General features: G+C 37.7%; 1 protein-coding gene across 1 annotated transcript in view; it reads left to right on the forward strand.

Annotated features, from left to right (window-relative positions):
* Positions 1–975: 975 nt before the first annotated feature.
* Positions 976–17,986, forward strand: part of MYBPC1 (myosin binding protein C1) — a 76,894-nt gene continuing 59,883 nt past the window's right edge. Inside the window, exon 1 of the mRNA XM_069859341.1 lies at positions 976–1,084. Within this exon, the coding sequence (XP_069715442.1) occupies positions 1,060–1,084 (25 nt within the window). The 5' untranslated portion in view covers positions 976–1,059. The remainder of the gene's footprint in view (positions 1,085–17,986) is intronic.

Here is a 17,986-nt window from a genome sequence, read left to right on the forward strand (position 1 = left end):
GTTTTAATAGCATGAAACCATTGAGGACTCCTTCATCAATTGAACTAATCACTACAGTTTTCTCTCAAAATCCTAAAAGGACATAAGAAAATAAATCCTAGTACCCCTTGATTAACTCGGCCTGCATTTGTATTACCTATGTATTTGTAGTTTAAGAAGGAGTTTAAGAGGAGGGCAGCCCAGTGGCTTAGTTTAGTGGCTCAGTGCATGTGCTACAGACTTCCAGTCTGGTTTCCTGGTATGGCAAAGGCAGAGTGTTGCATCTTCTGGATGAGTGGAAAAGAGAATATCTCATCTCTCAGCAGTGACCTCTCCAGTTAATGACGTAGCAGTGCTGAAAGGAACTGCATAGTCTCTACCAAAGCAAAATTAGGATGGTTACAGAGAAGAAACCTAATATGGTATAGCATGTATAAAGAGAAGAGAGATATGGAGTGTCTGTACTGCTCCAAGCAAGAACACAATAATCCTTTTTTTCTTCGTTAACGGTGCAAATTACTTCTCACGTCATCTTTGCATAACAATTTCTTTTAAAGGAAGAAAATAAAGTTTAACTCCAGGCATTCTGACTATAATTATTTGTCTCTTTCATGTTGTGGAAAAAGGCGTAAATGCATATAAGTAGTTCCTATAGGCTCTGCAGGCAGGAGGGGTTCTTTAATAACATGGCAGTCACTTTTTCTCTATCTGCGTGAGCATGTGTCTGCATGTTACAGAGAGAGCTGCAGAGAGCAAGCAGTGCAGCTCAATTTAGAAAGTTATAGATGTTCTCATCAGCCCCATGCAATGCAGCAGAGATTCCTTCCAAAAGCCAAGGGAGCAGACACTGCAGACAACAGATGTGAGAGGGGTTCCCATAACTGTCAATTTTCAAAGTGTGTGCATTGAAAAGAGAGGAGGTGCTATTTTGATTGATATTTCAGTCGCAGTATATAAAGCAGAGGAATTCATCTTAGCCTCTGCTTGTCATACCGATCTGCACACTCTCTCAGCTGGACTTGGGGCTACTACTGCATCTGAAAGGCTGAAACTCACTGGGAATAAAGAATTCCTGTAACAATGCCGGAACCCACCAAGAAAGATGGTAAGAATAACAAATATTACCGGGACATTTCTTAATTACAAGATTATGAGTATGCACACACACAAAACCACTAGACCATCTTGCACATTTCAGCAGCAAATATCTAAGAGTGATAGCTCTGCAATATCCATTATATCATTACAGATCATCGGTCCTTTTAAACTAAGAAATTACTTTTTAGGTAGGGGTATAGTACAAAACTGTTTGGCCTCCAGCTATTTTAGACAATAAACTATGGCTTTGCAGAGATATTGGGAAACTACTTGATTGAGCAAATGCCATATTCACTTTTTAAAGCCTACAGGATTTTTGTAGGGCAACTAGTGATTTCTCTATAGGTAACATACCTAGACTCTGGAAAACAGGCAATAAGCATTTCTTATGGTTTAAAAAGTCAGCATATTGATATGTTATTCAGAAAGTTTTATAAGTTATTGAATAGAAATGGTGTGTTCATGAAACAGTGTTAAGGCACTGATGAGAATATATTCTATTTATCTAATGCTTAATTGAAGAACGTAGTAAGCTTTTCTGGCCAGGTCAGATTGAAATGATACATTTTGCCACACTAGAGAAATTATTATTAAATATTTCAGAAGTATAGTTAAAATCAATAGTATTGGCCACTTTTGTGATACTTTGAAGTTCATAGCAAAGAAACTGAGTAATAGTCTACTAGCAAGATACAGAATTGTCCACTGGAGGCTGCCCAAAAAGACTTAAAATGTTCACGGTCCATTAATTCATAAATTTTTAAAAGCTAGAATTTGCTTGTTATATTTTGAAAATCTAAGCTAATCAAGTTTTTTATATTTTCAGTATTCCTATAGCCCTTCTTTTATTCTTCTTTCAAATTTAAAAATTTTAGTAACAATTTGTGATAATTATTATTTTGCACTGACAATACACGTATCTACTTCAAAGTCATAAGTGTGCAAACTGTATATGCTTTGCAAGTACTGGCAAACAAGGAGTATACAGACAGGTTCCGTAATGCATTCCCAAATGCAATCCTGAGTTTAATCTTAAAGATAATCTTACGGAAAATATAGAAGTCATTAAATAGCATTTATTTCTCACCAGCTGTGGAAGATCTGATAGGCTCATTTGTGTTGTTTGAATGAGTACATTTAATTTAACAATGACCTTGAATAGTATTTGCTTTATTTTAAAAGTCTTTGAAATATTTTCTGGTTTTGTGGAAGACGAGCAGAGCACTAGGCAGTTTCAACACCTTGTCGGGTTGAGGGATATGAAAACTAAACTTTTTGCACGACTGAGTCTTAAGCAAGTAGTGTTGACAGACCGATGTGATCATTTTACTTAGTGGCCCTCCTTAGTGCTCGAGGACAATGATGGATGAAGTATCCTTCTGAAAATAGCTACACCAAGTGCACATATTAATACAAGAGCCTAATCCTCTCTATCAAACCTAGAGCCAAGCCTCTTCTAGAGTGTCTTATTTGTAATTCAAATGATTTACACATGTATTAAGTGTCCTTTTTATTTGATCTGTTATTTGACTGGATATTACACAGTTTAATCAGAATGCATTCTGTGACTGCCAAAAAAATACCCCTAAAATGTTTCTAAAATATATCATAAGATATGTGCTTTGGAGAAAATTTGTTAGGAAGCTGATGTTTCTAAAGGTTATTATTCTGTTAAAGAGTAGGATGTTTCAAAGGTGTTCTTACAATGCAGTTGATTACAAATGCAGTTCTGTGGTTGTATTACAAAATAAGTTTAGCAACCCTCAACAACATTATATTAAGAGTAGAATAAATTTGGTTTTTGATGAGTCAATATTCAAAAACATTAAAAATATTGGAGTCTTCTGTCCTGATAGAGTTGGAGTTCACAACAAGTATTGAGCTCTGGAAAAGTGATGCATACAGGTTGTAAGCTGGTTGTTCCTTATTGCACCCACCTTATTTGCAGTCAGTATCAGGGTGATAACAGGTTTATCTTATTGTACTTAAGAGATCAGCTGCTTCTTAAAGATTTTTTGTTAATCAAGAACACACCTGACCTGGTGCAGTACTTGTATAGTAGGTTCAAGTACTTACTAAATTAATGGCAGGAGTATTTGGTATCAACAATAGTGCAATAGCACTGCTGCTACTGGTACTAGCTCTACCATTAAGAATTCAAAACCTCATATGCAAATTAAATGCCTGCTCTTGAGGTAATCTCAAGGTGTGAAGGATTGAGAGTAATTAATTAGTGAAGATGAACCTTGGACCGACTGCGTTCTGGAAAATACCACTGGAAGGACTTTCTGAGAAACCTTTGGAGAATTTGTTGTCTGACTACAACAGAAAGCAAAAGGAAAAAAAAAAAAGATGGCTTAAGGCTTCTGCATCACATGGGCACCTAAGAAATATTTTTCTGGCATTTCCAAAAGAAGCAATCTATGTGAATGATCCCATACTCCTTATTCCCATTGGTCCTGCCAAATAAAAAAAACACAAGAGCAAGCAGCTGAGAAATCAGAAACTGGCTAACACTTGAATGTTAAGAAAATCTCAGCTTTGCATATTTTTGTGACTGCAGTCTCTGAAGTACATAGCTAGACTTTTCAGAGGCAGTGCTATAGGAACCTCTCATGCTTTTTTTAAGGCCAAATGTTCTTTGAGCTATTTTAAGATTATTAGATTACCAAAGTGAGAATTTTCCTGACTTGGTGAGAGCGCAGCCTCTCGATGTGCTTTTAACAAATAGGATCACCAAATTAAAGGCACTCATCTTAAAGAAAGTTGCTGGTGCACTTCAGCCTAATGGAATTTGTCACTGTGGAAACAGACTACTGCAACCACTGATTTAAAGCTTTTATTTTATGCCTAAAAAGTTGAAGTCCTATATATTACACTGGCTGCGTCTTCCTTGGAGTGCATGTTCATGTCGTTGTAAGACAGTTTGTCTTGGCCAGTTTAAAATTTCATTTTCACAAGGTTTTTAAAATTTCATTTTCACTACATCCAGGGGTTAACCAATCCCAGCAGATGACTAAGAAAGGACTGTGATGCTGGAGACCTTTACCAGTGCATTGAAAGTTAACGGCCTTTAGTTTTCCTGGTGACTAAAAAAATAATCCTCCCTCATATAATTACTTCCTTTAATTTACTGTAATCACTTAGTTATTCATTCCTCTCCCCTCTTTCCTTTAACCAATAATCATAATAAGAGTTGCCCATTAATTACGTGTCCTCTTAAACTGTCACAGGCCATGGCATTTGGACATGTTTTTGTATAAGTGCCAAGTCCCTCAAGAGCAACAGTTTCAAACTATTTGTGGGCAGCATCCCACAAGGACAGGTGCAAGTCAATCTCCAGTAGGCAGCTCTGTAAATTTGCCTTATTCATTCTCCCCAATCTAGGAAATAACTCATGGCCATGAGTTAAGTGACAATTCCATATTTTAAGCCAAAGCATTTATCAACTGTCTGCCAGCTCCATTTTTCTAAGGGTTTGCAAGATCTGCCTGAATACTGCCTGGAGCACCCATATACTGACAAGGAATAAAAATTTAAAATCAATATGTCTCCTATAGACAGTGTTTCAGTAAAACTTTTTTTTATCTATAAACAGCATAGATATAAAAGTTGTGAAGCAAACTGTGTGCATATATTGTTTTATTAGAAGGACAATCTCTAAAACACGAAAAAATTTGTAAAAGGAAGTGAACAGAGAAGAAGCTGCTTCAGAGATACAATGAGACTTTTCTCTAAAGAAGCCTAGTAGAAACAGCGATTACTTTTGTCAGCTTTTAAACATGACTGGTTTTGTTTCATTGTACTATTCTAGAAGTATATTTGCATTATATTTGTAATATTTAAATTTATTTCACAGTCTGGTATATCAAGATAATAGGCGTTGTCAAACAAGTTTTATCACAGCTACTCATATAAAAGATATAAGCAGACATGTAGAGCAACATTTCAGTAGGAAATCTATCAAGGCTGGATAAAAGATAATTCAAGTAAGAGTTCTTTTCATATTATGTTTTCAAGGCTAGACAATTTCAGGTGTGAAAAAGATGCTAAATGGAAATTCTGCTTTGGTATCTGAATTTGGCTTGTGTCAAAATTAATGGTGCTGATAGAAAATTTTCCTGAAAATTCAGGAACGTTGTATAGGACTTCCCACGCAGAAGACTAGACATATACAATCATTTGGTTATGGCACCAAACTGGGTAGTGCTGTCCTTGCTGCATAGGTACATGCTTCAGACAGGCAAAAGAGAAGCATATGGGCATCCGTCTTCTGGCATCATCATTGTCCCTCTGCAGGACTGACTGTAAAATGCATTCCAATTATTTCTAACTTCCTTCAGTCTTGGAGCCGAATCGCACTCAAAGTCAGGATGATATGTATCATTTACAAGCACTGTATTCAAGTCACAGGTGAATGAGTTTTGATGGGTGAGGGAAGGAGGAAACCCTAACCCTTTATCTTATTTTCCCCCTTCAATTCTTTAGAAAGTGTATCTTCCTCACCTCTAGCTAACAAATTTGAAGCCCTCACACACAGAAAGGAAACTTACACCAAACTGTTGCAATTAAATCCATTAGGGTGGGCCCTGCTCCTGTCCCTAGCCCTACAGAGCATCCTCCTGCAGAGATCTTGTTGCACACTGGGAACTGAGTTGTTCTTAGACTGTCTCTGCCTTCCCAGACCTGATTTCCAAGTGTTGTTCCCACACTTCCTTCTGAGATACCAGAGCATCTCAGATTTATTCTTTGATCTTCTACCTCCACTGCTCCTAAGTTTAAGACTACTTTTCCAATGAGATTTATTTGATTGGAAAAATACTACATTGGCCAAAAGAAATTCCCAAACATGATTTATTTTGGTATTCTTATATTTTGTTTTGTTTTAGTATGATGTAAACTGAAGAAACTGTATTGGTATTTTTTGTCTTATGCAATGCATTGATTTTATTTCAACACTAGTGGAGATGCATAATGCAAGATTGACCTGGTTTACCCTCATTCTTACTTGAGCTGAAAATTTCCTCCTCTCTGTCCAAAAAGTAGCACATCTATGCACAGGAAAAGTATTTAATATGGTCACACTAAAATAAAATGTTTATTTTGTTTAGGAGTAAAGCAGGGAACGGTCTATCAGAAGACCAGAGAGTGCTTTGTACTTGGCAAAACTGAAATTAGCAAATGCTGCCTTTGTGCCTCCCTATGCTGCACCTGTTGGGAAGATAAATAAAGGGCTGCCCAGTTCTTTCCCCTCATACCTCCTAAATATATACTTTAAGAGAGCTTTTTTAAAAAATAGCAATGCTACAGTACCCTTCTGTTCCACAAAACACTGGATGAGTTTCTTCATACTCATTTCAGGGTTCTACCAAGAGATCTGTTATCAAAACATTAGTAGCTGCCACACACATTAACAGTCCTTCAAAACTACATTGAATGAAATATTTCATGTTTTGTGAGGGGACATTCAGAAGTTTCCTTTCAAAACAAGTTTGAAAATAAATTACCTGGGGATATTTCCCTTGGGATAAGGCTAAGTAGTAGAGTTCTCATTTGGGAAAAATGCAGAGATGCCACTGTATTAATGGTCTTAATTTAATAATTGCTCTAGAGTGAGGGAAAATGGTTGTTCTCATCCAGACACTAATATGGCTTCTGTAAAATAAAGGAAAAAGCAAATTATTAGAATCAATAACTTCAGTCGATTACTGTTTTCTCAGTCCCAAGGTAAGCAGCTTTGTTTCTTGAGTGTGAGGGACTGTGTGGCTGAAAACAGTCCCTTCTTTTCCCATTGAGGTCTTCTCTCAGTCACAAATTAAATGCTTCTTCTGAGGACTCAAAGAAAACATTTATCTTTTCCACTGCTGTTAAAGAACCAATATTTGAAGTCATTTTTCTATCATTCACCAGGGGACTTCGATGCACTTTATGACCACTGAGAGATTTTATTCTTTTGCTTTGAAGAGTTGTTGGTGTTTTAAGAGTTAGAGAAGAGAGGACTGATCTGACATGTTCATTTTGATATGTTCAAAGCCATATAAAGATCCTGATGGTCTTTACGCTGCCACAAAAGATCTCTGGGTTAAGAACCAGATACCCAAATGGAGGTGTACGCAAGCAAACTAGGTTTCCCTGCTCCCACTGGAGTCATGGACAGCAGATCATGACAGTCAGTGGAGTCCAGACTGCTGCTCAGCTGACCAGCCAGCAGTTACCTAAACATAGGTGCCTACTGCCACTTGAGACACTGTAGGTTACACAGAATACCCCTTTTGGGCTGGCAGATATGACTCAGGACATATGGGAGATCTGCAACACTGTGGAGTAGCAGCTAGAAACCAGAAGGGTGTGCTAACAGCATCTGAAAGTCATTGACAACCTTTGTTTAGGAAAATCAATTGAGACATAAGCAGTTATTCTATGGTGAATAAAATCTAATCCCATTGATTACAATGGTAGCTCGGACTCCCAGCTCACACCGTAGACACATTCATGTATCTGCCTTTTTTCTGAGTACCTTAACAATAAGGCTACAGAGTCATTCTCCATAATTTGTTCAGTTAGTGTTTAAGAATTTTCCGCAATTAGTAGTTCTATAAGAAGACAAGGAGAGCATGCCACTCCTGCACCATTTACATGTGATATTCAGGTGCTCTCTCTCAATAAGTGAGGGATTATTTGGGTCCCAGATTCCCTTGAATGGAAGAGAGTGCACCCTTCTATAATCTGCTGGATGCACTGATAAAAATAAAAAAAATGCAAAAAAAAAGGTGCTACTGCCTGTTTGTTTTTTTAATTGAGATATCCATATTGTTTTACACACTTTATTTTTTATAAGAAGGAGTCATTATATTTTATTCCATGGCTAAGCTGAGCATTGAAATCAACCCTAAATTAAACTTCTTCTTTTTTGCATCAATGAGAAGAAAGAGAAAGTTTAATTTCTGTTCAAATCAATATTGATTCCCCTTCTTCTCTGCTCCAGCTTACTCTCACTTCCTCCAACAGCTTTATGCTGTTAGATGAATGACTGGTTAAATCAAGGATATTTGTAGCATTTCTGAATATTCTACAATGTGTTCAACAAAGCGCATACAGATTTAGGAATTTCCATGGATTCCTGTTTCTGGAATTTACTCTCTCTGCTTTGTCAGGAGTGGTTTTATCTCCTAGAGCTCACTGAACTAGTGGGTGGTTCAGCCTAGATGAAGATGCTTGCAGAAGAGAGGGAATTACAATGAAAATCCAGTTCTGTGTCAACCAGATTTTATATCCTAGAGAGCCCTTCTAGAAAGCATGTTTTGGTAAAACCTTCAGTTAATCTTCACAACTTCCTGAGCTGTTCTAGGGACAGAAAGAAGTTTACTATGGATTCAATACATATGAAGGTAGATTTCTGCTCTGAGACCTCTCAGAACCTTGAATTGCAGTAATTTTCTCTGGCTTGATTCCTATTCCTCCATTACTTATTTCTGCATTGCTAATGGTATCACCACAGAACAGTCAGTGGGACCTAGCTAAGCAATGCATGATGTCTGACATCCACACGGCTTAGAACTGCCTCTTTTGAAGAAGACCAAACACACCCACAATCCTGTAGTGCTTGACCAAGTATCTTTATATATACTTTCAGTTGAAAGTGCCAAAATAACCTCTGGCCTCTGCTGCAGTTAACCATCGTAGTATTAAGTGTCATAATACTGAGATGCAGCATGTCCTACTCTCTGTTAGTGCTAGATGAGGGTTAATTTACGACATCAGACCTGCTGGAGTAGTGTTGAAAGTTTGTTGAACAGGAAGTCAAATATGGCACTGTCTTGGAAAAGCTCCAAAATTTAAAAAAACTTGCTTTAGGCAAGACCCTCACAAATACGACAACTTATAGGTCAGTCACTTCTTGTGACTCCCATGCAGTGGCAGAGCTGCAGGATGTGGGACGTGGCTGCATGATTCATTCCACTGTTTATACCCATCCCACCTCTCTCCATGTCCCCACGTTCCCAAAAGTGTACAGACACTGCAGCAAGAAGGGAGTCCTACTGTATCTTGCAGTGATGGAACATAGTTCAGAGAGTTATTGCTCTCCCTTCCCTGGAGATTAGGAAATATTTCTTACATAGCTTGCTATCCCCTGGCCGTACTACTAATTGAAAATAACATGTGATCTACCTCTTAGAACAGTTGTCCTTATATGTGATGGCTCCAGCAAGTTATTTTGATCAGGTGATTATTACAAAAAAGCTCTGTTCTAATTTAATTCTCCGTAGGATCAAATGGTGTTTTTAGTGAGCATCTGAAAGTGTTGTTCAGTAGTGCCATGATGCTTCCTGAGTAGGATTCATATTAAAATACACACTCATCACTTTGCAGGCTCAGAATAACTTCCTAATTTTGGTTATAAATGCCAAGAGTAGGCTGCAGTCATACATAGACACAAATGATTATTCCCTTCTCATACAGATTTCTCTTTATAAATCTTAGCTCTCTGTGCATAGAAATAAATTGCAGGCATTTGCTCCTTTTGTTGTTGAACTGAATGGATGGAACACATTAGGTAGGTGTTGAGCAAAAGCAACTCACAAACCAGCAAAAACAGTTACTTTTTTTCTTCAATGGGAGACACGCTTTGCTCAGCTAGCATGCAAACCCAGTCTGAAAGCCTAGTCCAGATTTTGCTTTCTCTCACAGCCCTGATGTGATGAAGTCAAACTGGATACAGATGCAGCTGTAACTGAGAGATTCTAAATGAAAAGCGTACTGGTTCAGTCAGTAGCATAGGTCTTACTCCTTGATAATCACCAACTCCAGTGTGCTAATGGACTAGAAAGACCGGTAAGACACAGTTGTTGAACAGTTGTTGAATTCTGGATATTTTCGTGTTCATTTTAATAACTTTCAGCCACAAGATCTTTTCTATGCAAGAGAAATGTACAATTTATTGTCCCTAGCACCAGTTCCAACTGATCCAGAAGGAAGAAAATCTTCCTTTCATCATTCTGAGCTGATTGTACTTGTGTGGTCAGGCCTTACAGTGTTTTCTCACCTGAAATGAATCATTTCAAACTATCTGCACACCTGAATGTAGGGAGCAATAGATTTCTGTCCTTTTCCAAGAGTTTCATTAATTTCCAGTACCATGAAAGCATTGTTCCTAGCAAAAAATACAGAAAACACTCATCTTTGGTGATGTGGAGAATATCTGTGGCTAGAGATATCTAGGAACAGTCACACAAGACATGCCATGCAGATGGAGTAATTCACTGGCTAATAGCTTCTGGGTCCCGTGCTGTGATATTCATGTAGACAGGGATATACATACACACACTGTAGAACATTCGGTATCTTCTGTTTTTATAAGAACATAGTATCTAGGCCAAACCCCTTATTTTAGACCCAAAGAGGAGCGTAATACCAATGGAGACTATGACTGCCACTCCTCCACAGATGCAGACTCGAGTGAAGGCACAGAGGGTCAGATGCCTGATGACATTTTTTCCATGGCATTCCCTCCAGCCTTACTAATCTTTCATCTAAGCTTTCCTTAGCCCTATTTTTAAAGGGGAAATCTGACCTCTGTCCTCTGCCCCTTTTTCTTTGCCCTTGTTTTGCATTTACTTGTTTTGCAATGAAGGTTTGTCTCTTACCCAACTGCTCTTTTAGCTAGAGAGAAAGTACAGTCAGTAAGCTGTGACTGTTATTCACAATAGCATCTCAAATATATTTTGCTATCATGCTTCATAACAGCTTTCTGTTATGCATATTGCTCACTGATTTACTGATACAAACCCTCACAGTGTGTCTTACCTGCAAACATCCTGCTGTGGTGTTTTTCCTAAAGGCAAAGTTAAGTGATTTTTTTTTTTAAGTGAAGGCTTTTAACTCTCACAATTATCTTCACTGCTGCAGAATGAGATTGAGAGGTATAAAATGTAACAGTATTATTAACACAGAGGGTTGCATGTAATTTTGTATGCCTAAAAGCCACGAAGGGACATATATGACTTTCATGTACATAAATACCCCTGCATGATCTACCAAAGATTTGCCCAGTGCCTTAGGTTTCTGGGACCTTAGCTATCCTAAATTTTTATCTAACAAAAAAGACCACTCTCTCTACACGTGCAAAAAACTTCTAAATGTTTTTCAATGTAATGTTGAATTTCAGATCCGAGCAATAGTAAGTATTTATATGCAAACAAGTTTACAAAAAAATAAAATTCCAAATTCTGTAGACAGAATTCTCATTAAACAAGTTTGTGAGTTTTAAGGTTAACTTCTGATACTTTCAGTGTTTCATATCAGCAATACTGCAACTCTGTTACAAACCCTTCCTGCATTGCCAGTTATGTTTGCAGTTTCCTTAACTCTTCTACAGACTTAATTACAAATCATCTTTGGTTGTCATGTAGTGGAACATCAGCACTCACAAAAAGTAGCAGCCCTGCATTTTGTAGCTAAGAAGTATGAGTTACCCTTAGCAAACTAAGAAAGTTGATGCTACTACCCTCTTTTTTATCTTGAGTGGGTTATTTTCCACAAGCCTGATGACTGAAAATTAGCATTGGGTGAAAGATTCAGGTTGACATAAGTAATGGATCATCAGTAATTACGTACTTCAAATGATCTCTAATCACCTACACGCCTGACAGTCCTGTATCAGGGTTTGTCATTGCAATCCCATTCTGTAAGAAATTATCTCTCAAGAAGAGGCTGAATACTGAAGTACAGGTGACAAGAGAGTGCTTTTAACTGAATGAAGCCTGAGAAGACTCTTCCTTCTTCAAAAGATTACAGAGTATCAAATTATCTGTCACCCACTGTCAAGCAGACTTGAAGCAAATGCTTTTCTTATTTGGCATTTGGACACAGTCATGATAGTGTTTAGACACAGTTGCAGTACATCTTACTTTGACAAAAAGATGATAACAAGCCGATAAATTCAGACCTTGGAAAATCCCAACATGTACACATTTCGTTTTGTCTTGACCTTCAAATTAAAGTTGACGTTTTAAAAACTATGGAATGGAAGTGCCTTTTTCGTTTTAAATTGTTCAAAAGTTTAGTCTAAAATTTAGTTAAAATGAAACCTACTAGTACATCTCAAATCCTTCCTTGAATATGTTAGACTGCATAAATTCACATCACTGCAGCTTTATGCCAACACATTCAGTTTCTCCTAAGAGTCAAGCTCTCTAAATGGAATTATTTCCTGCTATCTCACATACTCACAAGGCTCTCAGCACTAATCTGAATGCACTAAACAGCAGAAGGTGTAGTCTTTTGTGGGAGCTCCCTCCAGTTATGCAGAGAGTATGGTCTATAATCTATTTTCCATAAAACAATACTGCAACTAATTTCCCTGATTCAGAGTTAAATATTTAAGACTATCTCAGCAAAATAGTGTTGTGATGTGGGTTGAGCAATAGTGAAGACATTTTTCTAAACTAAGAAAATGCTTCCTCAGCTGCTCTGGAAATTATCTGGACAACCTGAAAGGAAGTTCTTCACTTGTTAAGCATTCATCTCTTGAAATAACTGCCGTTCCAAATTTATTGTTGACTTTTATTCTATAATTAGAAGTTCAACTGTCTTTGAAAATATGTTGCTAAATTTAAGGAATAAACTACTGTCATTCCTGAGTAGCAGTTCTTTGTTTGATGAAGTTTTTAACCCAATAACCTGGTCAACTTCATTATGTTTGTAGCTTTCAGAAAGGAAGTTAGCATTACTCTGTGTACTGCTGTCTCTGGTATCATGCTGTGGTGTCTTTATCTTTCATTCTTCCAAGGGGAATATATTGAACTAAATGAAAATATTTACTTCCAGAGAAAAATTATTAACAAACTATTGCAAGGAAGGACAGGAAAATGAGAATTAGGTCTACTGTCATTTTTTTTTTGAGAGTCATGCTTTTCTCATGAATGAATTGATTTATTTCAGTAAATACATTAAAAAGATTAATTAGATTCATTTTTTTTTTTTAAAACAAGAATTTCACTTGGCTGGGCTAAGGCATTTTGAAAGTTTGATTTCTTATTAGCACCTGCTGCCAAAACCCCATATTATTTTACAGGCAATTTCACACATTAAAATGTGTCGCAGTATTTAATGAACCTAAGAATGTATGAACTGTGCTATGTGTATATATCTCGTGTTTATGCAGAAAAGACAGTCTCCTGAACATTGGAATTAACGAAACCTGGCTCTCGACTGCAGTAGAGTCTTTTGTCCCTGTAAATACTAAAATACAGATCACTGAATTTTGACTTGTGAGCCAGATCACTAATTTTTAACACGAAGACAAGAATCAGACCTGCTCTGGATCCTTCCCTCTCTCTGGAAATCTGTTATACCCGAGGCTGGGAAGCCAGAGAGCAAATGGGGAATCCGGACAATACTGTTAGCCAGCAGCGCCCCTTGTGGGTCATTATCAAGTGTAGTTTTAGTTGGAAAGCATGAATTTGTTCACAGACCTCAAAGGGACCTATTAAACATATACTATTAAAAAAGGAAGATTGAATACTCACAGCTGAACTATACTATATCGGGAGTGATTCTGCAGAGCTTCCACCACACCTACAGCCCTTTTTAAGACAGTAGAAACCAGAAATCTGTGCTAACATCCAAGACTAAGCAAAGCTAAGGCTTTCCAGATGAAACTGTACATAATACAGAAAAGTTTAAGACTATAATTGAGCTACTATTTGTAGGAAGAAGCTGACTCAGGGTGGAATTTCTGTAGTTTTCACTATGCAAATACTATGGGGAAAATATCTACTAAGAATTTTTTCAGTAACATTTTATTATAAGTTTTGCAATGACAGTACAAATTAAAATGTTGTTTCCAGACATGGAATTAAAACCTAACACATCAAGATAAACAAAACAAAAGATAAATCAATACAGCCACAAACAGTTTCAGGCCTGGAGAATTTTTTGATAGCTTTGCAGCTATAGCTGTGCTGAAAACCTCTTCTAATAAAGGTACAGTTATGGTGGCAAATTGAACTACCTTATCAACAGAAGTCACTTCGGTAAACACAATAAACACATTTCAGCAAAATCCTTCTGCCATATAGATGGTCTAACCAGCAAAACTTTGCCTACAAGATTTTGTAGGATAGATCAGATCCCAAATTTCACTTCTGGAAGTTAATTATTATTTTTAATTATGGACTAAGTTAGAAAACTTCAGCTGCAAAATGCTCAGTGAAAGAAAATTTAGTAAGAAAATTCTAATTATGCGTGGTCCTCAAATAGTAGCCTCCTGCTACAGTCACTGTCTGTTATCTATAAGACACAAGCATGAATAATATTGTTTCTCTCAGATGCACAAGTGCTCAGGAATGAATTTTTATTAATTTATTTGATTTAAAGCAAGATAAGAGAGATGTACTGGAACTAGAAATGGAACTTATTTACTCCACATTGGTGCCTTGTAGTCTGTATAGGTTAAAAATGAGTTTGAGAATGCATGGGAACTTGATAACTAGACTAAAGCTACCAACTTTAGCTTTATTTATCTCTTTTAAATACTGTCAACGCTTGGCAGCCTTCTAGTTACAGTTACAGTATATATACAACTCCAAGACTGCCAAGGAAGTCTTGCACCATCTGATGAGGGTGTTGACTGCTGATGGCTGCCTCCTATCTAACAGAAATTAAATATGGGGAGGTTTAATGCATGGACGACAGTTCTTTACTGGGCAGTCTACTGGCACAAATTTAAGAGAATATGGATATGTAACAACACATTTTACTAAAGAAATTACTTTTAACAGAGGTCATAATTACATTTCTCTTTAGAGATTAATTCCTACATGAAAGTAAAGTTCCCAAAGGAAACGAGAAAGTTGTGGAAGATTACATATGATCAGATTTGCTTTAATAGTATTATTTCAGGAAAATGGGAACTGCAAGGAAAGCACACTAAACAAGCGATAGTTGTTTTATGGACTTTTATAATTATGGATGGCAATGAAGGCAAAATTTGGAGTCACTAATTACACTGCAGCTCCTCAAGAGAATCCATAAATTAATTCTTTAATGTCTAATCTGCCCCACAGAGTTCACTATTACAAGTCTTTTTTTCCTACTGTTCGTTCAGTTTTTCCGTCCTTAAGTAAGTGAGTCCAGAGAAGAGCAACAAAGCTGGTGAAGGGGCTGGAGAACAGGTCTTACGAGGAGCGGCTGAGAGAGCTGGGATTGTTTAGCCTTAAGAAGAGGAGGCTGAGGGGAGACCTCATTGCTCTCTATAACTACCTGAAAGGAGGTTATAGAGAGGAGGGTGCTGGCCTCTTCTCCCAAGTGACGGGGGACAGGACAAGAGGGAATGGCCTCAAGCTCCGCCAGGGGAGACTTAGGATGGACATTAGGAAAAAATTCTTCACAGAAAGGGTCATTGGGCACTGGAACAGGCTGCCCAGGGAGGTGGTTGAGTCACCTTCCCTGGAGGTGTTTAAGACATGGGTGGACGAGGTGCTGAGGGACATGGTTTAGTGTTTGATAGGAATGGTTGGACTCGATGATCTGGTGGGTCTCTTCCAACCTGGTTATTCTATGATTCTATGATTCTATGATTCTGCATTTATCATACAATGGTTTGATCAAATTCTGTAATGCCTAAAATCCTCTGTTATTTGAAGTATTTAGATTATTCCAGAAACAAGAGTATTGTAGGAGAGATTATATGCTAGGAAAAAATATTATCCTTGCTTTTGTTTTTTTTTTTCCTACAAGCAGAAATTAATTATGAATATTTTTGAAATTTAATCATGCACAAAACTAAATTTTTAAGCATATTCTTTATTTCTTCTCTAGTCTCTACCTGAAGATGCATCACTGGATTATGATGCTTTTAATTATTGAATATAAAAATAATATCAGCTTCGGTGATCATGCTGATCTGTTCATTTGTTACAGTAAGAGACAGTATTTAACGTAAGATTGCTATTTTCATCTAAGCAGAAACAGTCACAGTGAGCTAAAACAGGCAGGCTCATCTCTTTCCAACGACATTACAAGTGAAAATAGAAAATACAAATGCATTAGTAAATTTATCAGTCTGGATCCGCAACACTGCTGTCCACAATAATAACCAGCTAGGCAGCCACCAGAGCACCACTGCTTATTCACTTCAGCCCTTTAGAATGACTTTTGATCTCAGGAAGACTTCTAGTCTTAGAACACTTTGTGTAGCATAGGAAATGTTCATGGATAGACATTAAAAACTGGTAATAATTTCATCTGGTATTATAGCTTCCCGCTTCCACTCAGGTTAGGAAATGTCCATGGAAGTTGCACACAAATCACATTATTTCTCAGTGGAGAACTGAGACTCCCCGAGGCAGAGGGCTGACTCTGTCTACAAGACTGTGCTTAGGTTTTGCAGAGTGATGAATATTCTGCTCTTTATTGGTAAGAATAGTAATTACTTCAATTTAAGCACAGCTGAACACATTAAGAGCACTTTTATAATTACAAATTACTTTGAATCAAGCCCTCTGTTTCCCAGCTAATTCCATCTGGGGTCTGCTAATAGTATTGTTTCCCAATAAAATGCTCATCGTGCTCTGGTAATCTCTATAGTTTGTTGAGCAAGTTCTTTTCTTCCAAAAGATGAAGCTATAGCTTAAATTGCATCTCTGATGTCTCTGCGACTCTGTACGGGCCTGGATGAAGTGACCCATAAAAAATGGTTGAAAAATTTGAGCCATTTCTCTTCTTCAGAGCACTTTTTTTGCAGGGAATGTAAGTAACACTGAAAGGAAGAAGCTTTACTGCTTTTCTCTGCTGATGATCTGGGCATGAAGTCCCTCAAGCAACAGTCTCACACTCTTGGTCCTTCCCTGCCTACCTATTTCAGTGGAACATCTACTCCAGGAGAAAACCATGTGCCACAACGGCAGTTCTCACGTATTATAGGGGCCAAGCTCAGGGAAAAATCCTTACACACGACAACTGCACAAGGGCTAGGGTGAGCCATGTTCTCTCCCCAAACTAGCATTTTGTCTATTTTCGTCTGACTAGCAGAGTCAGCACTTCAGGAATGTCTACGTAATAGTTATATTTGTCTGATCCCTTGAGGCTATGTCCGCAAGCTTAATCCACCTACTTAAATTTGACACAAGTTGACAGATCTTTGTGACAAAAAGCATTAAGTGACCATCCTCGTGCTCTTTGACATATGAAAGTCACTTTAGTCCGCTGCTGTTAAGAGACAGATATCATACCTTTATCAATGATGATGCAGCTATAGTCCCGGTTTCCCTTTCAGGTAAATAGGAGTAAGACCTCTAGTCAGACTGGGTGAGATCCTGAATCACTTGGCTGTTCAGATCTGAGTCTTTGCTGGATTGCAGTCAATCTATATCTAACTTCAGGGAGAAATTAGTGCGGGAGACTTTCCTCCTCCCTCTTGTGAATGATCCAGCCCAGTGATGGTGAAATGCTATCTTTAGACTTCGTGCAAGCACTGATTTAATGCTCGAGGTCATTTCCTTCACCAAGGCGGGGGGGAAACCAACAAACCACTCCTCATTGTCCAATATCATTAAAAGTTCCTAAGCCTACCCAAAACAAACCTGGTCATACAAGATGAGAAGTGTTATCCAGCTAGATTTCTTTCCCAGTATGCTTGCTGATAACCTGCAGCTCTCTAATAGTGATCAGAATACTTTGCTCCCAGCACAGTAGTAAAGTAGGACCTGGAGACTGTTTTAGAACTGTCAGCATGACTTGTCATGTTTATGCTCCAATGTGAAAAGCAATATATATGATGTCAGGGAGTTTCTATGCTTGTTCCTGTCACAGGAGCCAGTGAAGTGGGAAACCAGAGCCCTTGAAAACTGGCAACTCCGTAAGCACCCTGACAGTTCCCTGCCAAAGCTTCTTGTAATTATTGCCAGTT

This window comes from Phaenicophaeus curvirostris, chromosome 1, assembly GCF_032191515.1.
Source record: "Phaenicophaeus curvirostris isolate KB17595 chromosome 1, BPBGC_Pcur_1.0, whole genome shotgun sequence".
NCBI classification, from domain to species: domain Eukaryota; kingdom Metazoa; phylum Chordata; class Aves; order Cuculiformes; family Cuculidae; genus Phaenicophaeus; species Phaenicophaeus curvirostris.